We start from the raw sequence: 26,113 nt of genomic DNA, 5'->3' as shown, positions 1-26,113 counted from the left end.
GCAAAAAATGCAAATACTGCTTTTATTAGTAGATTGCCGTGTGCCAGGGATAGTACATTTGCAAAGCAGCACAGCTCATTTTCTGCAAATCTTTCCTCCTCATTCCATGTAAGGCCAGGGATCCTGTAAGGCCAGTTACATCCCTGAGAGGCCCTGGCAGCTCTAGGCTGTTGCACAGAGTTGTGACTTAGCAGTAAAAAATAAGGTTTTGCTCTCCACAGGCCAAACAGTGGAGCCAAGCAGTGGAGCTCAGCAAGGTCACCAAAAAGCAACCAAAAGGTAACTTCTGATTTCGAGTTGATCATGGTACCCTTTTTTCTGAGACAGTGAAGGTCTCAGTGTTTCTCTGTAGAGAGCTGGACTTGATTTTTTGATATAGAAGATCTACAAGGGAGATATGGGGAACTCCTAGTGATCACCCTGTAGGTGAGACTGTCTGTCTGTAGCTTCCTTCTATCCCTAATCAACAGCAAGAGTAATTCAAGAGCTTGGAAACACACAGGGTTTTTTTACTTTTTTTTTTTTTCCTTCATACAGGGGACGTTTCCCATGCCATGATTCAGTACCACTACACTAATACTTTAGTTTTACACATTTCTGCTTGTCCCTGACTCCACAAGTGGGATTGCCACACTGTGAGCCAGCACACTGCTAAGAGAGGTGGATTTGTGAGGCAGCTGCAGCCTCCCAGTACCTGCACAGTGCCCCAGAGTGGCTGGGGGAATTAACCCTGCAGGACAGGAGATCCCTGCAAGAAATGCAGAAATTGCTACTTCTGCCCACACCAGGGAAGGACAAACAGATTTGTGAACACAGGCAAATAACTGAACCAGAGAGGAGACAGTGACCCTAAAATGTTGATCCTGAATTGTCATGATGAAATGACACCATAACAGTTAGCTGAACTTCCAGCAAGCATACTCCATCCCACAAAACATTTGAGTTGTACTTGAGATAGATTTGCCCAAAAATGGCTTGATGTTCACCAGTTGCCTGTGTCTGAGGCTCTGAGGTGGTTAAAAACTGCACAAGTTGTTGTGTTTGGTGGCATTTAATACCTCACAAGCCTGGCCTGCAGCTTCCAGCTGCGTGGGAGGTAGATAAGCTGTGACCAGAGATGTTACATAGCTCTGGCTTTGTGCAGAAGCTGGGCAGGCTGCTGCCCCGAGCTGCTGATTAAAGGACCATCCCTGTGGTTGTTGGCACCCAGCAGGGGGAGAGGAGGGTTAAAATCAGTCTGTGAACTGATATGAACATCTGGAGAGACCTGACCCTGAGAGCCACCAAAGCATGGAGCAGAGAGAGACCGTGTGTATGGCAAGAGCTGCTCTTGTGCTGCTGCTCCCCATCCAGAGACCCTTCCCAAGAGTGAGCAGGCTGGCTCAGCCCCCTTAAATCACTCTGGGGATGGTGGCACAGCAGTGAAATGGGCATCCCTGTGGGTGGGACCCAGTGAAGGCACTGGCAGCAGTGCCTGTGCTGGTACAGCCACATTGCCCAGGTACCTGTGTAACACGCTGGAGTGAGGACTGCGTCAGCCCATCCTTCCCCAGGAGTCACCCCTGTGCTCCACAGGGAAAGACACCAGGAATTTTTGGTTCTCCACCCACACCTCACTCTGCTTGGAGCCTTGACTTTTCTATACCCACACTCTGAGAAGTGTAGTGGTAGGTGTGCCCTTTTTTCAAGCCAGGTCTGAAAACGTGCACTCATTTGTTCCGAACAGGGCAGCTCTCGGCCGCGTCGCGCTCTCCTTCTTTTAAACGTGCTGTAAGTAGCCCTGCAGAGCCCTGCCACCTCGCTGATCTCTCAGTTGCTCACTCAGGAAAGCTACCTCCTGCTCTGCAAGCTTCAACACCGTGTAATGGAAAAATGTAGAAGTGGGGCCCGGCTGTGCGTCAGCGGCTGCCGTGGCAACCTCCGCCTGCGCCGCGCTCGGCCATAGGCGCGCAGGGCTGTCCGTCTCCATCGGGGATGAAATGTAGCGTTGAGCATCCCCCCCTCCCTTACGAGGGAGAAGGAGGAAATACCAGGGTTTGCTGGTGTCACTGGAGCTCGCCGGGTGCTAACAAAGCGGTGATTTATGAGTGCCGCGAAGAATTTCATCGTGCTTCAAAGCAGGACGGAGACATCTGGCACTCGGCCACTGGGTTTGCATCAGTACAGGAAAAACGCTGAGTTTCTTCAAAGCTGCCACAGCGTTTCCTATTTTTAGGTTAACAATGCCTGTTTTGCTGTAAAGCATCAAATGTCAAGAAAGAATGAAGATCTATTTGTGTTGCTTTATTGTAAAGCTGAAGCAACAGGAAGCTGTGAGCCATCTGGGTGCCTTCTGAGCCCTCCAAAAACCCCATCCCGAGTCAGTTGTAAAGCACTGGGTCACTGCCATGACAGTGGGTTTGCTTCTGGTGGGGGAGAAATGATGGGAGTTTTGGGGCTTGCCTCCCTGTCCTCGGACCCTTCAGGATAGTGTGCACAGGAGAGAAACCAAATTCCCAGCTCTAGATTGTGCTTGCATTCAGAGACTTTGTTTCTTGCTGCTGTTCACACTCTCCCTTTTGAGGCTGCATCTCAGCACCATTGTGCACCTTGGTGTTGCTGCCTGCATTTCACAGTCAAAAGGCTCACTGGGGGAAGGGACAGTGTCAAGGGTCCTCTGTGCTCTCCTGAGGATGAGAGGAGTCAGGAAGGGCAGGAGTTTTCCGGTGTTCTACAGCACTGTTGGACAAAGCCAGTTTTGACAAAAGTTTTTATCCTTAAGGACTATAATGCAGGAGCTGTGGTGGCTGGCTTACTAAAATCAACCCCAAAGGAAGTGCTGCTCTGACACCATATTTCTGACTTGGAGAATGGAGGGCATCCAAGCTGGATGTGTGGTTTAGGTTGCAAGATAGTCCTTGCTGCTGGAAAACACCTGGAGCATGAGTGGTGTGTTAGAACACTGAATTTACTGTGAGGGCAGGTGCCAATGCCTGTAGGGGCATGAAGCAGTTCTCAGCTCCAGAGGGTGCTTGGCACCTTGGCCTGCTGAAGCAGCTCATCGAGCTGTGGCTGAGTGAGAGGAAGTGGCAGCTCCTGCCCTCTCTCCTCCTGCATGCAAACACTCACCTGGGTGTGTGCAGCAGCCACTGAGCTGTGGGGTGAAGTCCTGGCCACTCGCTGCTCACACCCCCAGCCTCCCCCACTAGCTGCTTACTTGGGAAGGAGCCTCCTTTTTCTCTTTTTATTTTGATTTGGAAAAATAAAAATAGAAAAAGCCTGTCTGAGACAGAGTGACTAAGTGTTTCATGTGCTGCTGAAGTAAATGAGCAGCAAAATGTCTGAGGGGAGAAGATGACTAAGTTTTTTTCCTCCTCTCCTGCTTCCTTCACCTTCTAAGAGAAGCTAAACATAGTTGCCTGCAGCAGGAGGAGTTCAGCAGCAGGCTGCTACCCACAGATGCAGCCTCAGAGATCGTGGGCTTGTGCCTTGATGGAAAACCCAGTCGTTCAGAAGACTGGGCGTCTTCCCTATGTTCATTTCTCTTCTCCCTTGCTCTTCCCTCAAGCCAAAATATATTTAGAAACTCTAGGACACAATGAGCTAAACTCTGCCTGTGCTACACCCATGTTTATAATGTGTTCATTGTATTGCCTCTGTTCATTGTATTGCAAGTGACCTCACTATTTTAGGGCTAGAGATAACTACCCTTCATCTTTGTTTCCTTTTTTGGACCAGAAAATTCACGAGAATTCTCTTCAACCATAACATGCTGTTCCAAGAAAGACTATCTGAGTTTTAATATGAAACCCATGATCTCTACCTCTTTAAAAGGTGTCACACTGTGTCATTCCATCCACTTTAAAATAGCCTCTTTCAAGAGAAATATTTAGTTTAGAAACAATTTCATTTTCTTTCTTTTTTTTTTTTTCCCAAAAAAGTAATCAGATGTCTGGATCAGTCTTGACGAACCTGAATTGCCTGGGTGATCCTTGGGTGATGCTGTTTGTGGTCAGCATGTTGTCAGCATTGCTGCAGAACTTAGACCCTCTCTTCCCACATCCGGGACTCCCACGCAGGGCACTCACCAACTCTGCTATTACCCTGACTGAGCAGTGTTTCCCCCCAAAACCTCAGCATGTCCCCATTTGTGCCTGTGCCAGCAGCAGCCCCCAGGGCTTTCCTGGGGTGCTGAGTGAGCTGACCTGGCAGGGACAGGGTATTTTTCCCCAAGCATCCTCTCCCTGCTGCACACCCAGGGATTCAACACACAGCCATTGCAGAGGTGATTTTCCGCTGTTAATGCTCAAAAGAAAGTTCCATTTTCCTGTTTCAGATGGGCATTTCCCTTTTGAGTTAGAGAAACCTTTTCCTCCCCAGCACCCTGTGTAAGGCTGTGAACGTGCACCAAAGCAGCAAATTTCTTTGCTGGCCCCTGCAGTCCTCTTTCCACCAAAACTCAGCGTTCCCCCAGCTGGCACCTCTGCAGCGTGGCATGTACCAGCTCTCAGGAGATTGAGGCCAGTTACACAGGAGTGATAAGCTTTTCCTCAATTTCTTAGAAGTTAACAGCTGAAATCCTCTTTTTCTTCCCCCGCCCCACCCCACCCCTGCGTGTCAGCGCATGGTTGGGTTGGAAAATCCAACGCTGCGTGCCGCACCAGGATGTAGGGTTGGGTAACCCTCTCTGTGTCTGAGGATCCCATTCCTTTCCCTAAGGGCTCAGGGGAGTGCCGGGGTGCAGCAGGGCTCGCCAGCTCTTCTCACAAACATCAGAGGCAGCATGGAAGAAGCAGTGTAGGAAGAAACCTCCTTTCCTGCTGCTGTGACAGCTTCATCCCCCAGCGCCGTGCTGGCCTTCCCCTGGCACAGCGCTGCCCAGCCGGCTCCTCGGATGCCCTCCCAGCAGGCAGGCGTGGCAGGACCTTGGCTTTGGGAGCAGAGGTATGTACCTGGCCCTGCAGCAGTCGAGCTGTGTAGCTACAGCTGACATTTTTGGATGACTCATAACTAAAATGGTGAAGGGGTGCGCATAGGGCTCTGAGTCCGAAAATGAAGCCGAGGATAAAATTACTGGTGGTTCTGTGTGAGGTCTGCTCACTGCCAGCCCTTCTGCTGCAGTGGACTGGGGGGCAGCTGAGGTGTGCTGTTTATAGGAATTCCTCCCTCCATCCTGGTCTCCAGGGTCCCACATGGCATACAGGCTGCTCCCAGCCGGTGCTCTGGCTCTGCCGAGCTGGTGCCACCCTCTGTCCTCACCAGGCTGGGTGAGCCCGCTCCTGGGTGTGGCAGTGAGGAGCACCCTGCCTGGCAGAGCGTGAGTGCAGCTGGGTCTGGATCTGTATGGATAGGGAATGGGGTAATCTAGCTGAAGTAAATGTGGAAAGAGTCCCTGTTCTCAGCCTGACTCTGCTGTGTGGAGAATTGGGAATGAGCAACTGGGCATGTGAGATGGTCCGTGTTTGAAGCCCTGTAATTAGCTTGGTCTTGCCGTGCTCCTGGGAGCCTCTGGCTCCAGCACAGCCTGTGGTTGATGTGTCCAGTGAGGAAGGAGTACCCACGAGCAGCTGCTTCTGAAGTGCATGGTTTGTGCTTCCCATATCCATTCAGGGCAGTGTGGCTGGAAAGCTGGTGGAGGAGGAAGTCTCAGGGCACTCACAAGCTGGGCTCAGAAGCAGACCATGCTGAACGAGCTTGTGTCTCTCTCATTCTCAGGGAGAGAAGTCTCGTGTATGCCCACAAGCCCTGGTTCCAGGAGTAATGCAGAGCTGAAAAGCTGAGTACACTGCCCTTACCTGCAGCACACGGAGAGACTGCTCTGCGGGTGCTCAGTGCCTGTAACAAATCTCTCTTTGCCTTCAGGTTTAGGCACTTCTTAAATAGCTCTTAGTGCTCCTTAGAGACCAAGCCCTCTGAGATGCTGTGCTAAGTTCCTGGGAAGATGCTTTGGGCACTGTGTGGTGCACAGACAGCAGGTCTGCAGCTGTGTGGAAGGTGCTCCATGGCATGTGCCTGTGGCTTCCTGGCTGCTTGCGATGCCTCTCTCTGGCCAAAGGTGTTTCCCAAAGCCATCGTCTTTCTACCACGCTTCTTCTGTAAGGATCTGAGACCAAGGAGGCTCAAACTGCACTCCCATTCCTGGAGGAGTTTCTGCTGGTTGCTGATTATATTTAGGAGCTGCCTAGGAGAAGGGGACCATGCCGCGGTGATGGGTTGGGAGAGCTGGGAAGCCATGGCCAAGGCAGGCTGGTGCTCCCAGCAGCTCCTGTGCAAGCAGAAACTCCTCCAGCCATTTAGCAGAGGATTCGTGGTCCCCAGCTCCAAAGCAAGAGAGACAATAAAACTCCTAAACAGTACTTTAAATCACCAGAGTGCTATCCAAACATGAAGGACTCCAAACACAAATGAAAGTGCTAAACAGATTTAAAGGGGAATTAAAAGGTCACGCCTGTTGAACATTTAGCTTTAGAGTTTAGTCATGTTTGTGAAACTTATAACTGCTCTTCTAAATCACCTTTTTACACTTCCTAAACCCAGTAAATGTGAACATGTTCAGCACTAATGACTAATTTAAAAAATTTTCTATCCTAAACAAATTTCTGCAGCCAGAGCTTGGCCCTTTCTTTTCTTCCCTTCCAGCTCTGCCTTCCCTCTTCACAGGAGGCACTTTAAAAGCATCTGAACATTTTCCTTGGAAGTGCTCATGGGAGAGATTCATTTCTCATGCACACACTCCTCAAAGCGAAGTGCAGTTATGGACAAACAGCAGAAGAGCAGGGATCTAACTCCATGAGTGGACGGGGCCAGGGAACAGCAGTGGAAAAGTTTTCTGTGTCCAAAACCAATGTGAAGGTCTGGGTGTTTCAGTAACAGCAAAACTCAAGTCTACAAGCCAGGCCTTTCTCATCCAGCTTCTCCTGCAGATTGCTTCATTGCCACGGCATGACTTGGCTAACCTTGCTTGTTTATCATCACTGCTTATGGGCATTGTGCTCCCGGGGTGTTGCATGTACAGCATCCGTATCAATGCCCTCTGTGCTATGCCAGAGGAAATACTTCACATGGCTACAGCAGCACTGGAGGTCAGTAGCAGCCCTGTCTGGCCCGTGTCCACCCTGCTAGGTAATTTCAGAATGATGTGATATCATCACACCATAGCGTGTGCTGCTCTGAGCCTTGTGCGGGGAGGAGATCCCTGTCCACCCTCTTCTCTGGGGACATGAGCTCTGGGCATTTCAGCTCGTGTCATGGCTCTTGTCAGAGAGCAGACTAGTCCAGTACCAAGATTTCTGAGTCGCCTCCTGAAGCTGACAGAAATAAATCAGACTCAAAAAAAGCAGGTAGAGGTAAGAACAAAAGTATTGCTTTGTTCCAGTCATTGAGGTTACTCCTGCATTTGGTGTCTCTGACCCAAGTGCCTTCAGGCAGGTTGTAAATGTGTCATCCTGGTTTAAATCTCTAAAAATTTACCTTCAAATTGTAGGAGAGTGTTTGGCAGCCTCAGTCCTATGATTAACTCTACCAATCTAAATCAGTCAGGTTGGAAATAACTGGCACTTTTTTTATCTCCTGCTGGCCTGACTGCCTGTGTTCCCAACATGCCCTGTGCTGGGCATGACCCTCTTTCCCAAAGGACTCCAGGATTTGGCTCATCTCTTGGGAGGATATGCAAACCTATAGCTCCCATCCCAGATCCCTGACATATACAAGCACAGGTTTTGTATTCAGGTTATTTCTTACAGGAAGGCCGTGCCTTACCAAACCACTGCCCTTTGGGACACTCTATTGTGGCTTTTAGGACCAGAGTCTCTTCTGTACCCTAAGCTGTAGCTCTGGCCTGCAGGGAGCTGAGCTGGACTTCAAATCAAGTAACCAGAGACCAGTGCAGTTGTTTGCTGTCAGGAAGAACACAGCTCCTGGTCTCAGCATGCGGCAGCTAGAAGCAGTTAGGGATTCACAGTGGCAGGGCTGGGAAGGCTGCAGGGATCCTTCCCTGCTGGCAGCATGAGAGTGAGAAGTGCTAGAGCCAGCCCAGGCACAGGAGCCCATGTCCCCAGCGTGTGCTGTGCTGCTGCAGGAGCTGATGAGCTGAAACGATGTTTGGAACCAGAAAGATGGTGGTGAATACCCTGGAACTGGGAAAGGGATCAAACACAAGTCTCCAGATGGAAACAGAGCAGTTTCCATCAAAGCTGATGACAAGTTCCCTGATAGAGGGATACAGGGTCAGATCTCTGGGCAGCACATCCCGTTTCTCAGCTGGACGCCTGATCCGGCTGCCTGCAGCTCTGTGCACCAGTGTGTTGTACCAATGAGCTGCACTTCTCTGGGGCTCTTCTCAAAAAACAGTTCACCAAGGCCCACTTTTGGCTACCAGCAAGGATTTTTATAGTCTGCTGACTTTTAAAGGCTAGCTGCTTTCTGGGGAAGAAGCACTGTACACCTTAAGTAGCAGTCCACTAAAAGTGATTAGCTGTTTCTGAATCACTCACCTTTTCCAAGCTGAAAATTGCTTAACAAGTCTTACTGGTGTGTACATAATGAGTAACAAATACATTTGCAGAGATCTGGATCAGTTCCCACTCAGGAAAGTAGGCTGAACATATCTGATGCTGGCAATTAATAATTCCACTGGCTTTATGGGAGGGTCAGTTGTGGCTGATCTGCATTAGGAGGTGATCAGCTTTGCTTCAGTAAAGGCTCTCCACCAAAAGAAATGCCTCATGGAGACAACAGCAGCTCTGAGGCTCAGCTACTCTGATCTCCAGTGCAATCTTTGCCTTCACTCTCACTTAGGCTTTTTTGTGTTCTTTCCTTCTTTGCCAAACTGGCCAGAGAGGTCTAACAGCGCTGTCCTCTCGGAAGCCATTTCCCCTGAGTGTGGTGCTGATGTGGCTCCTGCTCTGCTGCTCCACTCTGCTCGCGCTTTGTGGGTGAGGAGGTTCCAAATGTCCTTCCAGGCGATGGGTGACTGCTGTGCTCCCGGCTCCCAGCCGCTCTGTTTCCTTCCATTGTCATCAGGGAGGTCAGGCTCAAGGACTGCTGCTCACTCATCTGCCTCTGCTCTTTCTAATTCTCCTTGCCTTCATCACAAGCAGGAAGAGGGAGCCTGCAACAAGCTCCTGGTTTTTTCCAATACACTGGAATATTTTTTCCATGATCTGAGCAGATGTTCCTGGCTTTCACACATTTTTTACTGAGGCTCCTCTATCACACATGCTGATCTCTGCAGACAGCAGAGAGGCAGTAGCTTTATCTCTATGACCCCTCTACCCCAGATCTTTGGTCTTGGTGGGACGACTCCCTGATCCCACTGGAGAAAAGGGCATTCCTCACAAAACCGAGGGGAGTGGTTTCTCTCTTGTGAAAATCCTTCCTGGCTAAAACAAGACTATTCTGAAAAACAAAGTGTTGGAAGTAAAAGAGTGCACGTTAGGATTTTTTCTCACCCTAAATGAGATGGAGACTTTGGAGAGCAGCAGAAGCTGCTACACCCCAACAGAACTAACTACACCCTAACAGGAGCATCACTACCACAGTCATCAAAATAATTTATCTAATGAGGCTTGGGGCTTTGCACTAAAATTTCTAGGCAACCAGAAATGCCTGTCAGTCATCACACTGTATTTTGTTGTATTAACTTCAGGGAAGCCTGGTGTTGGGCCTCACTTTATCTTTGCTCAGTGGTATCTGTGGGATGTGGAACTGGCATTGCTTCTGCCAGGTTTTGGGGAGCTGCTGAAACTTTTGTATTATGCCTTTTGTGACTAAATCAAGAAATGCCCACTGATCCAAAGCGCCTCTCCTCCATTGCCAGCTGCTCCTCTGGCCAAAACAAGGCTATTTAGCAGCTGTGCAGTACAGAAGCATCGTCAAGGATGAGAGGGGTTTGTGTAGGAGGAAGATAATTCAGAATATGGGCTGTCACTTGCTGCCAGCATCAGGGCCAGTGGTCACAGCCTGGTGCGTGCTGAAGCCGTCACTGGGCTCTTTCTGTTTTTGCCAGAGGGGCTGAGAGATGGCAAAGCCAAGCAGAATATAACCCCCACCCTGCACCATCACATCACAGGTTTTTCACTGGGTATCCTGCATTTTGGTCACCCCCAAGCCAGGACACAGCAGGAGGAGGCATTCCGTGGTACCTGCCAGCTCTGCCCCGCGCGCCCAGCGTCCAGCACAATGAACAAAGCTGGCCTCCCCGCCGAGGCTGCAGTGACAAGGTTTTTCCCAGTCAAGGGAAACAATCATCACTAGGGAAACCTTAACTGCTTTTTAAAGAGCAAAAGAAAACACATTCATTCTTTTAAACATGGAAAACTAAATGGCCTTTTTTTCCTTGGCTGTAAGTGCATGGCCGTGGAGCGGGCTGGCACGGAGGGAACTCTGCAGGCAAAAGTTCCCCCCACTCATTTAGTTACTAAAGAGGAGGGCTCTGTGGAGCAAAGTTTGCCCTTCTCAGCCCTTGCTGCCTTGGTTTTTTAAACCAGAAAGGCTCTGGCCACCTGACCCTCCTACTTGTGAGTGAAACATCTTGGCACCTGCAACAGCACAGCTTCATGTCACTTCCTAGAAAAGCTGGAAGGGAAGCCCCCAGGAGCAGGGCTTTCTCCAAAGGGAAGGGAAAGCCAGGGTGTCACTTAGGCAAGTCCCTGGGCTGCAGCAACTCCAGTGAAGCCTGGGGAAGCAGTGGGCATTGGTGACACTACTGTCTCCTCATAGTTTTCCTCCACCTCTTCTGATCCTAGTCAATGATTTTCCTGGGAGAAAGGAGCTGAAGTTCTTTTCACAATTGGGAAAATCATTAATTTAATGCTGCTCCCACTCTTTTCCATCCCCTGGCCCAGCTGTGTAATTTTGCCTCTAACCATGCATGCTCTAGTTAATAAAAAGCACTACAATACAGGTCCAGCTCCTACTATTTCCAGGAACATTTGGTCCCATAAAACCATAGGAAAGCATAATTTCAGCAAATTAAATCAGTTACTGCCTATCTCTCTGGCTGAATGCATGGAAAGGGAAGAGCACCCTGCTGGCTCCATGCTTGGGGAATAACACCAGTCAAATTCCACCAGTGTCCATGCTGGGAAAGGGAGGCAACAGGCACTCCGAGAAAGGCACATCTCCTTTGGGCAGACATTAAAGGAATAAATATGCAATAGAGAAAATGTACAGCGAGCACTGAGCTCATCAGTCACTTTTTGTTTAATCTAATTAAACACAATATATCCTCTGACCTTCTGCACTGGCACTAAATTCTCCTGTGTTGTTCTTTCCATACGAAGCTCTATTGACAGATGGGGAAAGCCTAGAGTTTGCTTTAAGCTTCAGATAAGTAAAGTTAAACATACAGCAGATAAAATTGTTTTGCCAGCACTCCTCTCCCCCTGACCAATTGTAGGTGCTCACTGGGAGGGATTAACTCCTCTGGCCTGTATCCCACTCCTGGCTTGGGATACTGCTCTGTGCAGTAAGCAAAAGCTGTAAGAGGGCAGAGGCAGAAGCAGAGTGCTGCAGAAACCCTGAGAAGTTATATTTTAGAGTTGGTTCTGCAGTTGCTGAGCCTCTTTTCCATGTGGCAGACTGTTAGGGAAAACAGTGCCATTCCTTGCTAAATATATTTCCAGAGTCACTAAATAATTTACTTAACAGCTAATCAGTTGGCATTTGCTGATGCTAGACCAGGTTTTAAATAAAAAGTGTTGAATTGCATCAGGCACCTCGTGCATATCCCCTGCTTATGCAGGCTGTGCAAGAGTGCAGTCAGTCCACACAGCTTCCTGAGTTTTCTGGGAGACAAAGGGCTGGGTTTGGGGGAGAGCTGGGAGCCAGGGAGCCACATCAGGTGCAAGCTTTGATCATGCAAAAGGCTTGGAAATGTGCTCACCTTTTGAAATGACCACCTGCGGGTTCACCTCCTTGCAGGCAAATGAGAAGAGCACGGATCTGCCCTTCACCTGCATCACTTGGTAATGCCACCTGCACAGCTGTTTCTTCCAGTATGGTGAAAAATCCTTTGGGGGGTTACCACAGCTAACACCTCCATGCACCTACAGCTGTGCCTGTGCTCCTGGATGTGAGAGCAAATAACTCCTTGAAATGTAAACCCAAAGTTACAGACTACTACTGAGCCCGGAGGCGACGACCTTATGGTTCCCAACAGGCTAACAGTGTTAAAGAAGATTTCTTTACTGTAAATAGCCTTAATACTCCCTTTGTCTATTAATAGCACCAGGCAGGGCAGGAGGCAGTGGAGGGGCTGTTTCCTGCATGTGGTTGTGGAGTGAGACTGGAGTGGTGTGAACCTCGTGGCTCTGGTTTTCCATGGCCGGCTGCAGAGCCTGGTTGGCATGGCCAGGATCCCAACCCATGGGCTTTGAGATCTCTGAATGCACACCAGTGTCTGAATAAACAGAGACCTCTTGCCAGGGTGAAGGACCCTGCAGAGGGTAAAAGCTACCTCCCATCTCTCTTGGGGCTCAAGGGAAAGTACAAAGCCTGGTTTTTTGGAGCAGCACTCTACCTAGGGAGAATTTTGCTATCTTCAGGCAAAGGGAGTGGCAGGATCCCTGGGGGCATTGGCCAGTGTTGCTCCTCTGTGATCCCCTCTGCATCCTGTCCCAGAGATCAGACGGAGTCATGCAGCTGCTGGTTTAGTGGGGTACCTGTGCCTTGCAAAACAGCCTTTTGAGCACTGCCACAACAGAGCACATTCTTTTGGGGAAGCAAACTTTTCCTTATTACATTAGGAGGGGGCTCAGGTGTTAAACAAAAATCCAGTGGCTCCTGAAGGAATCAGAGAAACAACAGTCTCTCTTCTCCCCTATTAGTGTCCAGTGGCTGTTCCTGTGAGAAACTGGGAAAAAGGGGCTCTGTGAATCAGGATTGTGGGTCACCCCTGCAGCAGTGACAACTGACCTTGCAGTCAATTTCTAGCAGGTTGGGAGTGGCTTGAAACAGATGAAGCTGCCTCAAGCTTCACCATAAAAGAAGTCATTACACACGTCCTTAAAACCTGGGTTGGAAATACCTGACTGAAGGTGTGCCTGAAACCAGGTGAGGCCTGGATGAAAACGTTTCCCTCTGGCATAAAGGGGGTGAGGATGTGCTACCTGTTCCTCGAGTGGCTGTGCTGAGTGACTGGCTCTCTGACCCGTTCACATCAGCAGAAGGGTTGTTTTTGTTGTGTTTTGTGTCTCCAGGGGACTCAGGGTCATTACCCTGCCCTGGGAGCAGTGCTGGAATGGAGGGCATCACTCCTGGGAAAGCCCTGGCAGGGGGAAGACAGGGTGCCTTGCCCTGCTTTAAGGACTGTTTGCCTCCATTCTGCCTTCACCTTTAAGGACCTCAAGGTTTTAACTGTAAAGCTCAAACCACCATGAACCAAAATCTTGGCTTGGGAAGGCGCATTGCCTTGGCATGTTTCCTGGGACCGAGTGACTTACGATGCTGTGCTGCAAGTGCGGGGAGGACTCCTTCTTTTAGAGGAGGTGGGTCACACTCGTTTAGAATCCAAACTCCCTCGGAGACTTTTTCTTCCCCCTTTTTTCATGACATCAGCCAGGACTTGATGTTACTATTTTAAAAACAAAAGGAGGGGACACCCCCCCGCTTCCCCTTCGCTCTCTGCCAGAAGGAGAACAAAGAACAGCTAAAACACACAAGTTCTGGCACTCTGTGTGGAAATAAAAACATTCATCCTCATGTCAGGTAGGGAACTGCCCGACCCCCCCTGCCAAAGCAAGCAAGCCCTCGGCGCGGAGGAGCCCGGGAGAAGGGGATGCCCGGTGTCACCCCGCGCTTGGGCAGCTCCTGCCAAACTCCTGCAAGGCTGTACCAGTGCCAGGCTGCGCCGGGACGCTCCCGGCCACGGGCAGCCTTCCAGGGAAGGGCTGCCCTGCTCCTCCCAGGCTGCGAGGTAGGGAAAGACCTTGATTCTTCCCCTCTCCCACTCTTGTCCTGCCCGCCACTCGGGCAGCCCCTGCATCTCCCTGCTCCCCAGTGGGCTGGTGCGCGGTGCAGGGGTAACCCGGTGTAATTTCCATGCTTTAGACACTAACATCTTTGTCTGGCTTCTTGCTGCTCGCCATTTAAACATGTCAGCAGTTCCCAGCACGGATTCCTGTGCTGTGAGTTCACCCCCAGCGAGCATCCAAGCTGCAAGTTGGGGCTGCTGGCTCTTCCCTGCCTGTCTGTGAAGCATTACTGGAACAGGGGCCAGTTCTCCAAACACGAGGAAGAGATTACTTGGGCTTTCTGGAAGGCTCCCTCCCATGCCTTCACAGCGGAGCAAATGAGGATAATTTATCTGCTGGCTTCCAGCTGAACCCAGAAGCTTGGAGCAGCCAAGGACTACACTGTTTGTCCCAGCTCCTGCAAGAAGGCATTTTTCCATTGTTGCCCTTGTATATCGTTCACATAATTTGTTTGTGCCGTCACCTTCTGGGGCCAAGATAAGAGGTCATCCCCTGCCTTTTACTGGTGGTGTGTTCCCTAGAACAATCCAGGGAAAAACTCGCAGGAAGGAGCCGTTGAGGGAGGCTTTCGTACGTCCAGTGCAGCCTTCGTTACAATCATGTAAATAGTTTTGAGCAATCTATCTGGTGAGAAACACAACGTGTCAGGAGGGAATTGTTCTCTGAACTGTAGTTACAGATGGGCCAGAGCAGGCGGATCAGCACACGTGGGTTGCCAGCTTAATGGACACAGCAGCTGCCTTTCAGGGGGAACAAAAGCCAGGCAGGGAGCCTCTGTGTGCCTGTGCTCTTGTTCCCCTCAGGACCTGCAGCTCGGTTTTGTGGCTGGATGGCAGTCCTGGGTTGCCTTCCCCCTCCATCTGCTGCGATCTAATGCGGTGCCCAGGGATGGGTTAATGTCCCTGCGGTGCTCAGGGGTGGGTAAATGTCCCTGAGGTGCCCAGGGATGGGTTTATGTCCCTGCTGCTCCTGCAGAGGGATGCAGGGAGCAGAGGGACAAGGCAATATGGATGGCTGGGTGCTCTGCAGCAGCAGCAGCCAACTGGAACAACGCTGTAACGCCATCCACTTTAGTGAAGTTACTCGTGATTTTTGAATGTAGAGTTGAGGCCCAGTGGCTTGGCACAGCACAATGGGAAAAGAGCAGATTTTCTGTTTGCTTCCATCCTGCGCTGGCTGTGGTGCCTCTTTCCCTGTCCAGAACAGCTGCATGCTGCCTGAAGTGACTTTACAGACAGTAAAAGCTTAAAACATTGCATTCATCTTCATGATTTTTTTTCCCTTTAGAGCAAGTCATGGAGGAAGATCAAGAATATGGTGCACTGGTCCCCGTTTGTGATGTCTTTCAAGAAGAAGTACCCTTGGATCCAGCTAGCGGGACACGCAGGTACAGAGCATGGGGAGGGACAGAGTGATGGCAGGGCCCTTCATTATCCCAGGTTAATTAACTTTGTTGGCCTCAATTGCTTTAGGCTGCTGCATGAGTGTCACAGCTTGCAGCTCCCAGTCTCCCAGGAGAGTGACTGATCTAAATACTAGTGAGGGTAGTATGAAGGTGTTCTGGGCTTTCAGTCTCCCAGGGCCAGCAGGAATTATTGCTGCTTTTTCCTCAGGCAGCAGAAAGCTGGGTGCTTTGGGTGAGAGCCAGGCCCACCTCCTGACCCACTGCAAAGCAGGTGATACTGCCAGCACAAAGGTGCCCCACACATGTGCACAGACACAATGCTGTGAACCCACAGGGAAGTGCACAGAGGATGTGAAGCAAACGTGTTGGGTGCTGCAGGGCAGGTCTCTGCCTTCTTGGGGTGTGACAGTGCTGGTCATAAACCTCTGGCAACCTGAGCTTTTCAGTCCCTGTCTGTAGGGACTCCTTGGGTGCAGGTGTAAATGGGGGTGCTTCCAAGGTGCTGGGCTGCCCTTCCTGTCCCCCTGCCATCCAGAGCAAGTGCCACATTGTCCCTTGTCACCCTCAGGTAGTTTCAAGGCGGCAGCCAATGGCAGGATACTGAAGAAGCACTGTGAATCGGAGCAGCGGTGCCTCGACCGCCTGATGAACGATGTCCTGAAGCCCTATGTCCCTGCCTACCACGGAGACGTGGTCAAGGATGGGGAGAGATACAACCAGATGGAAGATCTGCTGGCTGAGTTTGACTCCCCCTGTGTTATGGACTGCAAAATGGGGGTCAGGTGAGTGGCGTTGGGGAGGTTTTCTGAGTTTTAAGATGGGATACTCAAAAGTAAATGCATTTCCTAGGTAAAACTGCCTGAAACACAATTAAGAATACCAGGCTCGCCTGTCTTCAGGTAAAGCTCAGCCAGTACCATGAGAGAGCCATGGGGAAAGCTGGGTATGGAAAGCATACACCAGGCTCCTTCCTTCTCTGCTTGTTGACTGTCCTGAATGCTGGGAAAGGTTTGGTGTGGTGTAGGGAACAGCACTCTGCTTGGGTTTGAGTACACAGGAATGGCACAGTAGCTGTTGGGAGGTTCTCTCTGCCACATGAGTACACAGCCAAGGGATAGGGTGTAGGAGATCTTGCCCAGGGTGCCAGAGGGGTGAAATAAAGACGCTTGAAAGGCACAATTTCAGTGAGCGAGAAATTTTCCCTCTGCTCAGCCGCTGCTCCGATGCGCACTGGAAGGATAAAATGCGTGTGCTAAGTAGTTCAGTGCCTTTCATGCAAAGCTCTTGAAATATTTCCTAACAGATGAGCAACATTACCCGTGTCCTCCTTGAGAACCATGTCTCCAGATCCACCAGGATCCCAGGCTACAGCCACTTGGCCAGCAGCAGTTTTTGAGTGAGCCGTGCCACAGCTGACAAGGGTGTCCCAGAGCAGATGTGAGCAGGGCTGGTGACCCCAGGTGGCTGCCAGTTTTGGAACAGCCTCAGGCCACTCCTCGGCCCTGGGTGTGCTGCAGGCTGGTGGCAGGAAGGGTTGAGACCCCCCTCGCTGGCAAAGGCGCAGCCAGACATGGTGGAGACGCGCTGCTGGAAAAGCTGATGGTTTCTGTGGGAGGGAGGAATCTTTTTTTCCCCTCCTGAATCCCGATGTGAAACTCGAACTGGCGTGCCGGGCTGTCGGCAGGGAAGAGGCGGGGAATACTTTCCACCAGAGGGGTGGAGGGCCCAGCACAGCCGTGTGGCCCCGGCTGGCACACACATGCTGCTGTGGGGAGGAAACAGGACTCACTCTGGACCCGGACAGCAGCCACCAGAAGAAGAGCTGCTGGACGTGCTGCCCAGGTGCTCCTGTGGCTGGCTCTGGGAGGAAGAAAGCTTCCCATGCACAGATCACATGTCAGGTGATTTATGCACCTGGGGTTTTGGAGCTCAGGCAAGGGGGCAAATGTGTTGGGTGTTGTCATCCTGAAATAATATGGTGCCGTGGGAGAAGCTGGTGAGAGAGAATGAAGGAGTTAATGCTGTGGAATGGGGCATCCCCATGGCTGAGCAAATAATCTAAACCTCAGGGGTATTAAACCTGTCCTCTGAGCCAGCAGCTTGCTGCCAGGTAGATACAGGTTTATTTTTGTCATGCCAACCTGGCTTTGGGATGTAGCAGCCTACTCCAGTCGCTCCTAAACAAAACGTTGTCTTTCTTAAGTCTTGGTGATGGCACAAGCCTGAGGCAATGGGGAAGACCAAGCCAGAGACATTGATGATCTGTCATTCTCATAAGAAATTCTAGCTCTCTGAGCAGTGTGAGCAGCACTTCTAGTTTGCTGCTGCTTTATTCTACTGTTTTATTCCATCTGCACCAAAATAATGGGTTTGGTGATCTCAGCCGAGGACTTTCACTGCTTTTACCTGCAGTATTTTTCAAGGGGCTGATGGCCTGAGGATGTCTGCCCTAAGCAAAGGCACCAGCTTGCCTCATGGGACACAGGAGCACTGTCCCACAGAGTCCACTCAGCACCCTCCCAGTTTGTTTTGCTTGGTTCTGGAGGTGAATCACACAGTGCTGGGATTTTGGCACAAGGGACATGGGCAGAGGGCACTGTCCCTCTGCAGAGCTGAGCGTGGCTAGTGGGAGGTGTAGAACAGAGACAGATAGGGTCACTCCTGTGTTGTTTTGCTGGGACATCTCACCCAGCTTGGTGGGCTGTTTGAGGAGGGCCTGGACACTTACCAGGCTGAGCCAGGGTTGACTGGGGAGCTGTGAGAGGAATTCCGTGGTGGTTTATTATTGCTGCAGGAAGCATTACGTTGTGGATAATGGTTTTATGCATGCCAGAGTGCAGAACTTTGCCACTGCTGTGCTCTGGCATAGAGAGGTGCTTCTCTGAAGTATGGATAAAACCAAGGTCTTTGCATACTCCTCTGCACATTCCATCCTCTTTCCCCCATTCCCCCATCCTGGCTGCACTCTGTGGACCTGGGGTGGTGGTAAGCACCTGGCCAAGGTTGCATCCCTTCCTGTGCTTCATCATGAAGAGAAAGCTTTTGCTAGGAAGTCCACTTGAAGCAGACCTATACTGAGCAAAATCATCCCCATCAGTGTAACAGCCCTGTGTGAAAACACCCTGTTTAGCATCTGGTGAGGCAGAGCCCTTGTGGTGCAGAGGGAATGCAAAAGCACAGAGGGAGAGGCACGGGGGCAGCTTTGGCTGATCCTCAAAGGGAGCAGCAGCTGATGCTGAAGGATGGGACACAGCAATGTTCCTCTTGCCTTCAGTTCAGCTGGCTCCCAGAGCATGTGCACAGTTTCCTGGGCATATCTTTAGCTCAGGTGGGAGCTCAGGTTTCCTGAACTTTGGGGTAAGTTCAGGACAAGGGATGGCACAAGGAGGCTGCTGGGGTGGCAGCAGCAAGGCCGTGAGAACCATGAGTACCTGTGAGAAATAACTTCCCTTGTTATTGCCAGACTGGCTGTGGTTCCTTGATGAACTGAAAAGATATCGGGTGGTGATGATGGAGTGATAATTAAATCAGGATCTATTCAGCCACAATGAGGCTTGCTCCATTATTTCCTATGCTGCACTACTCCTTAGGGATCAGCTCTCCTGGATCAGCCTGATTTCTGGGGCGAGGCTGTCCGTGGGTATATGGCACCTCGTGTGGTGGCCCTGCTTATACACCCCCTCACTCCCTGCAGAACGTACCTGGAGGAGGAGCTGATAAAGGCCCGGAAGAAGCCGAGCCTGAGGAAGGACATGTACCAGAAGATGATTGAGGTGGACCCCGATGCCCCCACCGAGGAGGAGAACGTGCTGCGGGCAGTGACCAAGCCCCGCTACATGCAGTGGAGGGAGACCATCAGCTCCACCGCCACGCTGGGCTTCAGGATCGAGGGCATCAAGGTGAGTCTGGCCAGCTGTGCAGAGCAGGGCACCAGCTGCTGGGAGTGCTGGCTAGCCAAACTCACAGAGGTACACACACAGCAGGCTGCTGGTGAGAGCAGCTCACATCTGGACATCCCTGGCCCCTGCAGCCAAAGCACCTCACCCAGGGCACTGCTGCTGCTCTGAAAATGCTGCTGAGCTCAGGGCATCCTGAGAATGGTTTTAGGCATAATCTCATTACATTAGCTGCTTGGCTGATTTCCCCCTCCCTGCAAAATACAAAGTGCCATCCTCCATCTTGAAGACTCACATTAGTTGTTTGCTTTCAATTCTGCTCTGCCATTGGGCTGAGCCATTAATCCAAATCCCAGCTTGAACGTGTGCCCATCCATGGTTGGAGCTGTGAGCTTAGCCACAGTCAGTAAGGAGGGTGTGTTTACCAGCCTGTCCAGGAAGATTCAGCAGCTGAGCCCTGTGAAATGGGACAAACACACACAGCTGCACCTTCTGCCAGCACCTGCATGCACGTGTAACCTGCTGACTGCTCTTGCTCAGAGCAGCACTCACATTTCTGGAGACACCAGCTGGGATGCTTCTGTGTCCCCAGCAGATGAGCAGCCCAGGAGATTTTCCCCAAGGAGGCAAGAAAGGTGTCTGGGATGGCACTTGAACAGTTAGGTCTGTAGCCACAGAGTATTAGTGATACTGCTTGCATGAGCACTAGCAATGGCCTATGCCTTTTGATAGCCAGCCAGTGTGAATTAAAGGTAATATCACACTTGAGCCAAGGGTTTCATCGCATGCCTGGGCATGGTGTTGGCTGGGCAGCCACGGGGAGCTCTGTCAAGTTGTGTTTGCAGTAATTCAGGCTTGGGTAGCTGCTGAGGGCCCAGGCAGTAGCTCAGAGCAGCCACTTACTCTTAGTGGAAATGATGGCTCAATATCTGCTTGTATCTTTTTTGGAGGAGTTTCTTTCTCTTGATCACAGATTATTTTCCTCCCCTCTGAGTTGGGCAGAATTCTCCCAGAGTGCCTGTCTGGATCTCTGTAGCCTAACCTCCTGCCTGAAGATAGTGGTGTCAAAATGATAGAATTAAAACAAATGAAGCTGGTCGCCAATAAAGCCCTCACATCAGACTTCCCTGGTAGCATTGCTCTTCACCTCACCAGCAAACTAATGCAGGTGTTAGACCATGGGTTTAAAAGATCAGCAGGAGTGGGTCACTCAGAGCTGCTACTTCTAACCACCCACAGAAGGGCATTGTCTCTTGCTCTGTGCATGTTGCACCTTCTTCATTCAGCTGTTTCATGGCCAGCAGGATACAGTGCATTTACCTCTGACTCAAACACTCTCAGAAACCCCAGGAGCAGCTCTTGGGCTGAGCCCCTTCAGAAGTTTCCTGGCAAGCAATGCAAGGCACCCCTGCCCATCCCGTGTCTCTGCCTAGGATACTGATGGTCCCTGCTCCCCACAGCAGCTTCCTGCAGTGCCTGCTTAGGTCAGGGCACTTGCCTGCTCGTGCAGCTCTTCCCTGATCTCTCCAGGTCTCCCAAAGACCCTTTCCTGCTGTGGATACCCATAAGCACACTGTGAGCTGTTCCAGCTTGGGAAAACCCAAAACCAGCAATCCCATTGCTGCTGTTTTGCTTTTTATAAAACTGAGGCTGTATTAGAAAGGGGGACCAGTTGGGACTAAAGCTCCCATGCACTGCTTCTTCCCCTGCTTTCTTGGTGCAATCAGAAATACCTGTTTATAGTCCAGCATGATACATCCTTGGCCTCCAGTGGTGCTCCTCAGTCTGGGCATGTTTAGGGGGCAGGCTATATACGAAGCACTTGAAATTAAAAAATGTAAAAAAAAAAACAAAAAACCAAACAAATCATATCCCCAGGGAGGCAAAAAAACCACTGTGAAGGGAAATAAAAGCCATAAAGGAGTTATGAGATTTGTACCTCTGTTTAGCCAGCCATAAATGAGTTGCTGCCTGATCTGAGCAGTGGATTTCTTTTCAAAGAGGTGAAGCAGCCCTTTAATTGAAAAATGTTGAGAAGTTCTGGCCTCCAGCAGTATTCCTCCTGCTGGTAGGGGGCTGACTAATTTGATCAAGGCTCTAATTACTGTAATTCTCCTTAAATCCCTCAGCTTCTGGGTTATTTTCCCCTAAGCTAAAGCATTAGCAGTTCATGCTGTTTCGCAGCTGGCTTTTTTTCCAGCAGGGCTGGTCATGCTGTGCTGTATCCCTGTTGTTTTCCCTATTTCTGGGATTGAGTTTCTGAGTTAGGGAAGGTGCCATTGGTGCCCTGGCTGTCTTCCCATGTTTTATTTCTTGCTGTGGCTGCTTCCCTGTGAAGAGCAGTGGTGAATGCCCTGCCCCTCGCTCATGGATGTGGGCTGCTAGAGGACAGCTCTGAGAAGTGCAAGAGAAGGACAGGATTTGACCCTGGACATGTGGGAAGGGGTCATAGGAAGGAGAGGAGCAGTGGAAGCCTTTTGGATAGCACAGTCAGGTAAGGCAAACAGGCGGCTCAGGGTTGGGCATGAGGATAGCAACCCTTTCCCGACTGAGCTCTCCTTTTCCCAGGTGGTCTTGCAGATCCAGTTCTTCCTCTTTAAAATGGAAATTTTCCTTTGCAAAAGGAGATAATGACATTCGTCTGACTTTCTGGAATAGCTTGAACCTGTTGGAAACAGAAGCTATTAATAAAATTTCCATGCTGAAAGTAACCCAAGTGATCCCTGGTGGCCCAGATGAAACTTGCTGGGGCTCACTGTAAGAAGTGACACTCCTCTGCTCTGCGTGTCACTCACCATTGCCTGCAGCAAGGTCAAGGTGGGATGGTATTCCACAGGGATGGAATGTTTGCAGGCTCCCAAAACCAGCCAGGAAAGCCTCCACCTAACTGTGCCAAGCCAGGCAGCTCACAAGCCGCATCCAAGGCCAGAGGCAGTGCTGGAGGGAGATCTGGCTGACCTGAGCCCTGCCCCGGTGACGCCAGCGCCAGCTGGAATCGCCGGTGGGGCGGAGGCTGTGATAGCCCTTATCAGCCCCCCTCACATTTCTTCTGCGTGGAAGGCAGCCCCCTCGGGGCTCAGACACCTGTGAATGTCATGGCAGTTGTCAGCCTCGTGGTCAGCAACGTCTGGCTGGGCAAGGAAACTGCAGGAGGTGGGAGCAGCACTAGGGATAGGCTGCTTGGCTTTCCTGCAGCTGAGATTGCCTTATCGGAAAGGCCATCTGTGATTTGCATTTATTTTTAGGAGCACTTAGAAGTCCATCTCCTTTCTTGGATGCTTTGTGGAAAGTTGTGCTCTTTACACGTGAAATTAGTGCTGTGGCCCTTCTCCAGGTTGATTTGATCATCCCCCTGGGAGAGGGTGGGTTCATTTCCGAGCTGCCACGTTGGGGCTCACATGAGGGACACAGAGCAGCGAAGTGCCCTTCCCCTGTGCATCACACATGTGCCACCAGAGCATCCTCAGCAAGGTCACAGCTGAGAGCAGAGATCCCAGCTCTGCGTGGGCCATCAGCAGCGCAGAGTCTCCAGTGAAAAGGTTGTCCCTGACCCCTGCCAATACACACTCTGCCAGCCCTGAGCATTGCTTTTGGACCCTGTGGCAAAAAGGCTGAGTCCAGGGTGATTTGAAGCTAGGTGCAGTTGGTGCAATTGGTACAAAGTTTTTCCTGGAGTTTTTCTTTTGTATGTTGCTTTTGTTACCACCTTTGTTAATGCTTGCATAAAACATAAGCTGAAAGCTGAAGTGTGCTGTGTGATTCATCCCAAACTGCACTTCAGGTGCTGGTTTGGTGGCAGGCTCACCTTGGACACTCAACCTTCCCCCAAGCTGGACTGGCCACCATGCCCACAGCCACCTCTTCTGGGGGATGCACATTGCCCTGTGCTGGGAGACTTCCCTGGATGGATCTCTAACCTCCAGGGCAGGTGACTTAGTTGTGCTTTCTTCCTCCCCCAGCCTCTGCTCTGCTTTTTCATCCTTCATCTTCCCCGGCCCACAGGATGTCTTTTGGCCCCTGTCCCTTTGCTGTATTGTGTGCAGACGAGCTGTCTGGAGCAGTGGGATGGAGCCCTGCAATGGAGCTGTGAGCACAAGCAAGTGTGGTTTAAAATAGCCCCTGTATCCAGGAAGTGAGATCTGCCTGCCTGTCCCACGGCCCCTCTAGACAATATAATGAGTTGATGTAAAAATCAGAGCCCCAGAAGGACCAGGGAAATGGGGAGAGACCTACAAAGCTGCCCAGAGGTTCAGACAGGAGTGTCTGGGCCAGGGCTGAGTGTTGTCCCTGCAGTGGACAAGGCTTACCATGGCAGGCAAGGATGGATGTGCCTCAGGAAAAGGCAGAGGAGAGCACAAGGCTGCTCACTGCATCTCAGTGCCAGGCTGCTGCCCTGAAGGGTTTGTGATCCATGGACTATCAAAGGACCGGTGAGGCCAGGTAGCCATGGGCTTGCTCCTTGCTGCAGTGGTCCATGGAGGATTTCTCACAGAGCGGTTTTGTTCCTGCTCCAGAGATGTTTCTCCCATCCATGCTTGGTTTTGTCCCATTGTGATCTTGCTCTGCAGTCCTCCCCAAGCCTGGGAGAGAGCCCAGGGCTGGTGTCAGTGCCATTCCCAGCCACAGCAGCCACGGGAAGCCATTTGGGCACAGAAACAGGTAGTCTCCAGCCTCTGCTAGCAGCAAGCACCTGGTCTGTGAGGAGAGTTTGTCCACATTGCCAGTGACCTTGGCAAGTATTTGATGATGGGGAGTTCTGCTTGCATTACAGATCAGTGCACTGGGGCTGTGGGATAACTTGGGATGTGCAAGCAGAGCCCTGCTGCCTCTGTCACCCCTGCTCCACAGACAGATCCTTCAGCTGCCAAAAACGCTGGTCACGTCCTGCTTGGCAACATGCATGGCTGCAGAAACACTACTCCTTCCCCAACTCCCTTCTTCCCCATCCAACTCAGCCCTGTCCCTTCTTTTCAAGAAAGAGGATGGCACTGTGAACCGGGACTTCAAGAAGACACGGACAAAGGAACAAGTCATGGAGGCCTTCAGCGAGTTCACCAGAGGAAACAGGAATGTTTTGGTGAGTGGGGGTGTTGGGGGGCACTGCCTGGGGAGGGCATTTCTGTGGAGCCTGGCCTCAGCTCATCAGGTCCCTGGCCTGCAGGGCTGAAGCCTGAGCAATGTCTCTTAAAAAAGCATGAGAAATGCTGAAGAAAAACACTGGCCTGGTGCAGGGTGAGGGGAAAGCAGTGGAGAGCTGGGAGGGGACTTGGCTGTAGCAGCACTGCTTGACCCGAGTCTGAATCTGCTGAGGATCTCCAGGATTGGCTCCCAAACCACTGAGGAGTCACAGCCATGCTCTGTCCCTCATCCCTGGGCTGGTGGTCACGCCGAGCCCTCTCTGTACCCCAGTATGAGTGGTGGGGGCTCCCGTCCTGGCAGCGGGGGCTGCCTGTGCCCGGTCTCGCAGAAGGGTGATCCTGTGCCAGGCACACTTCACATGGGCAAGCCACAGGCAGCATTTTCCAAGCTTCCCTAAGTTGCCGGGAGAATAAGAGATCTGTCTGTAAACAATTTACACCAACTGTGTCAAATAACCTATTTGACAAAGCACTCCCATTTTAAGCTGCACTGTATAAAGTCTCCAAACACAAGGCTCCAGCTGGAGTGGCCCTTGGCACTGTCTCCTTCAAACTGGCATGCTTGCTTTCACAAGAGTTACCCAGGGATTTTCCCGAATCTGAAGAGGAAGTTGCCTGGCTGCATTTTAACCCCAAAGAACTTGGAGCACACATCATGCCATGGCTCTGGATGGGGCTCCTTGGCCAGTGCATTTTTATACAGCAATCCCCACCTCTCCCCTTTCAATGTGTTACAGTGCCCAGATACTTGCTGTCTGTATGTTCCTGTGTTTAATTCTTCGATATAAACCTCAGAATCAGTGGAGCTCCCTAAGAATGTGCCAAGTGCCTTCCAGCAATTTGCAGGGATGCTCATACAGGCTTGTGGGTCTTGACCTGTGTGCTGGCCCTTGTGAAAGCCCTTCCACCTACGGGATCAGCTTTGCATAAGTGCTGATAACGGAGCTGCAGAAGTGTCTCATGATGTGTGACTGAGTGCTAAAAAGACAGATGAAGTGAAGAGTTGGTCTATGAAGGGAGTGCAAAAAGTAGCAGCTGCTGAACTAGGTGTTCCCACCATGGAGGCAGCAGGGGCCCTCTGCAGAAAGCACCAGTTTAGCAAAAGCAGCTGCTTTCACTAAAGAGGGGACACTCTCCAAAGGGAAAGGTCTGTGGGAGGATGCTGGGCACAGGGCTGACTTTCCTGTCTGCCCCAACACAGTGGTTTTTATGTAGGTTTCCTGCAACACTAATGGCTTGGATTTGGGTTTTTTTTTGTAATTCCAGAACAGTTACCTTAACCGGTTGAAGGGTATCCGCGCTACCCTGGAGACATCCCCGTTCTTCAAGTGCCATGAGGTAATACTGCTGTTTACATAGATTTGCCTGGAGGGGAAAACTGTTTGATCCCAGCTTGTCCAGGGAGAGAAGTCAAACTCAGGGGCTGGTTTATTCTTATATCTGTATTTTCTTGTGTGTATGTTATACTTACCTGCAAATGTAAATGACAGCATACAATGTTTGTGCATCTGACATGGGCTCAAATCTACTGAAAGCCAATGTTCAAACAGATTAAAAGTGATCTAGGAGGAGCTCAGGTTGTTTATGACAGGAAAATTCCCTAGTTTAAAAGCACTGGGGTTTTCTCAGGAGAAATGTCTGTTTGAATGCATGTCAGGTATCATTTGGCTGACAGTTGCTCCACATGATCAAACAAGGCTTCAACACAGCCATAAATTGCAG

General features: G+C 50.9%; 1 protein-coding gene across 1 annotated transcript in view; it reads left to right on the top strand.

Annotated features, from left to right (window-relative positions):
• Positions 1–26,113, top strand: part of ITPKB (inositol-trisphosphate 3-kinase B) — a 66,866-nt gene that overhangs the window by 36,209 nt on the left and 4,544 nt on the right. The window contains exons 3-7 of the mRNA XM_041473961.1: positions 15,240–15,339; positions 15,926–16,139; positions 19,052–19,256; positions 24,229–24,330; positions 25,658–25,729. Of these exons, the coding sequence (XP_041329895.1) occupies positions 15,240–15,339; positions 15,926–16,139; positions 19,052–19,256; positions 24,229–24,330; positions 25,658–25,729 (693 nt within the window). The remainder of the gene's footprint in view (positions 1–15,239; positions 15,340–15,925; positions 16,140–19,051; positions 19,257–24,228; positions 24,331–25,657; positions 25,730–26,113) is intronic.

Source organism: Pyrgilauda ruficollis, unplaced genomic scaffold (genome assembly GCF_017590135.1).
Source record: "Pyrgilauda ruficollis isolate IOZ18807 unplaced genomic scaffold, ASM1759013v1 scaffold31, whole genome shotgun sequence".
Taxonomy (NCBI): domain Eukaryota; kingdom Metazoa; phylum Chordata; class Aves; order Passeriformes; family Passeridae; genus Pyrgilauda; species Pyrgilauda ruficollis.
Note: the sequence above shows the minus strand (reverse complement) of the source record. Positions and strands in the feature narration are given on the sequence as shown.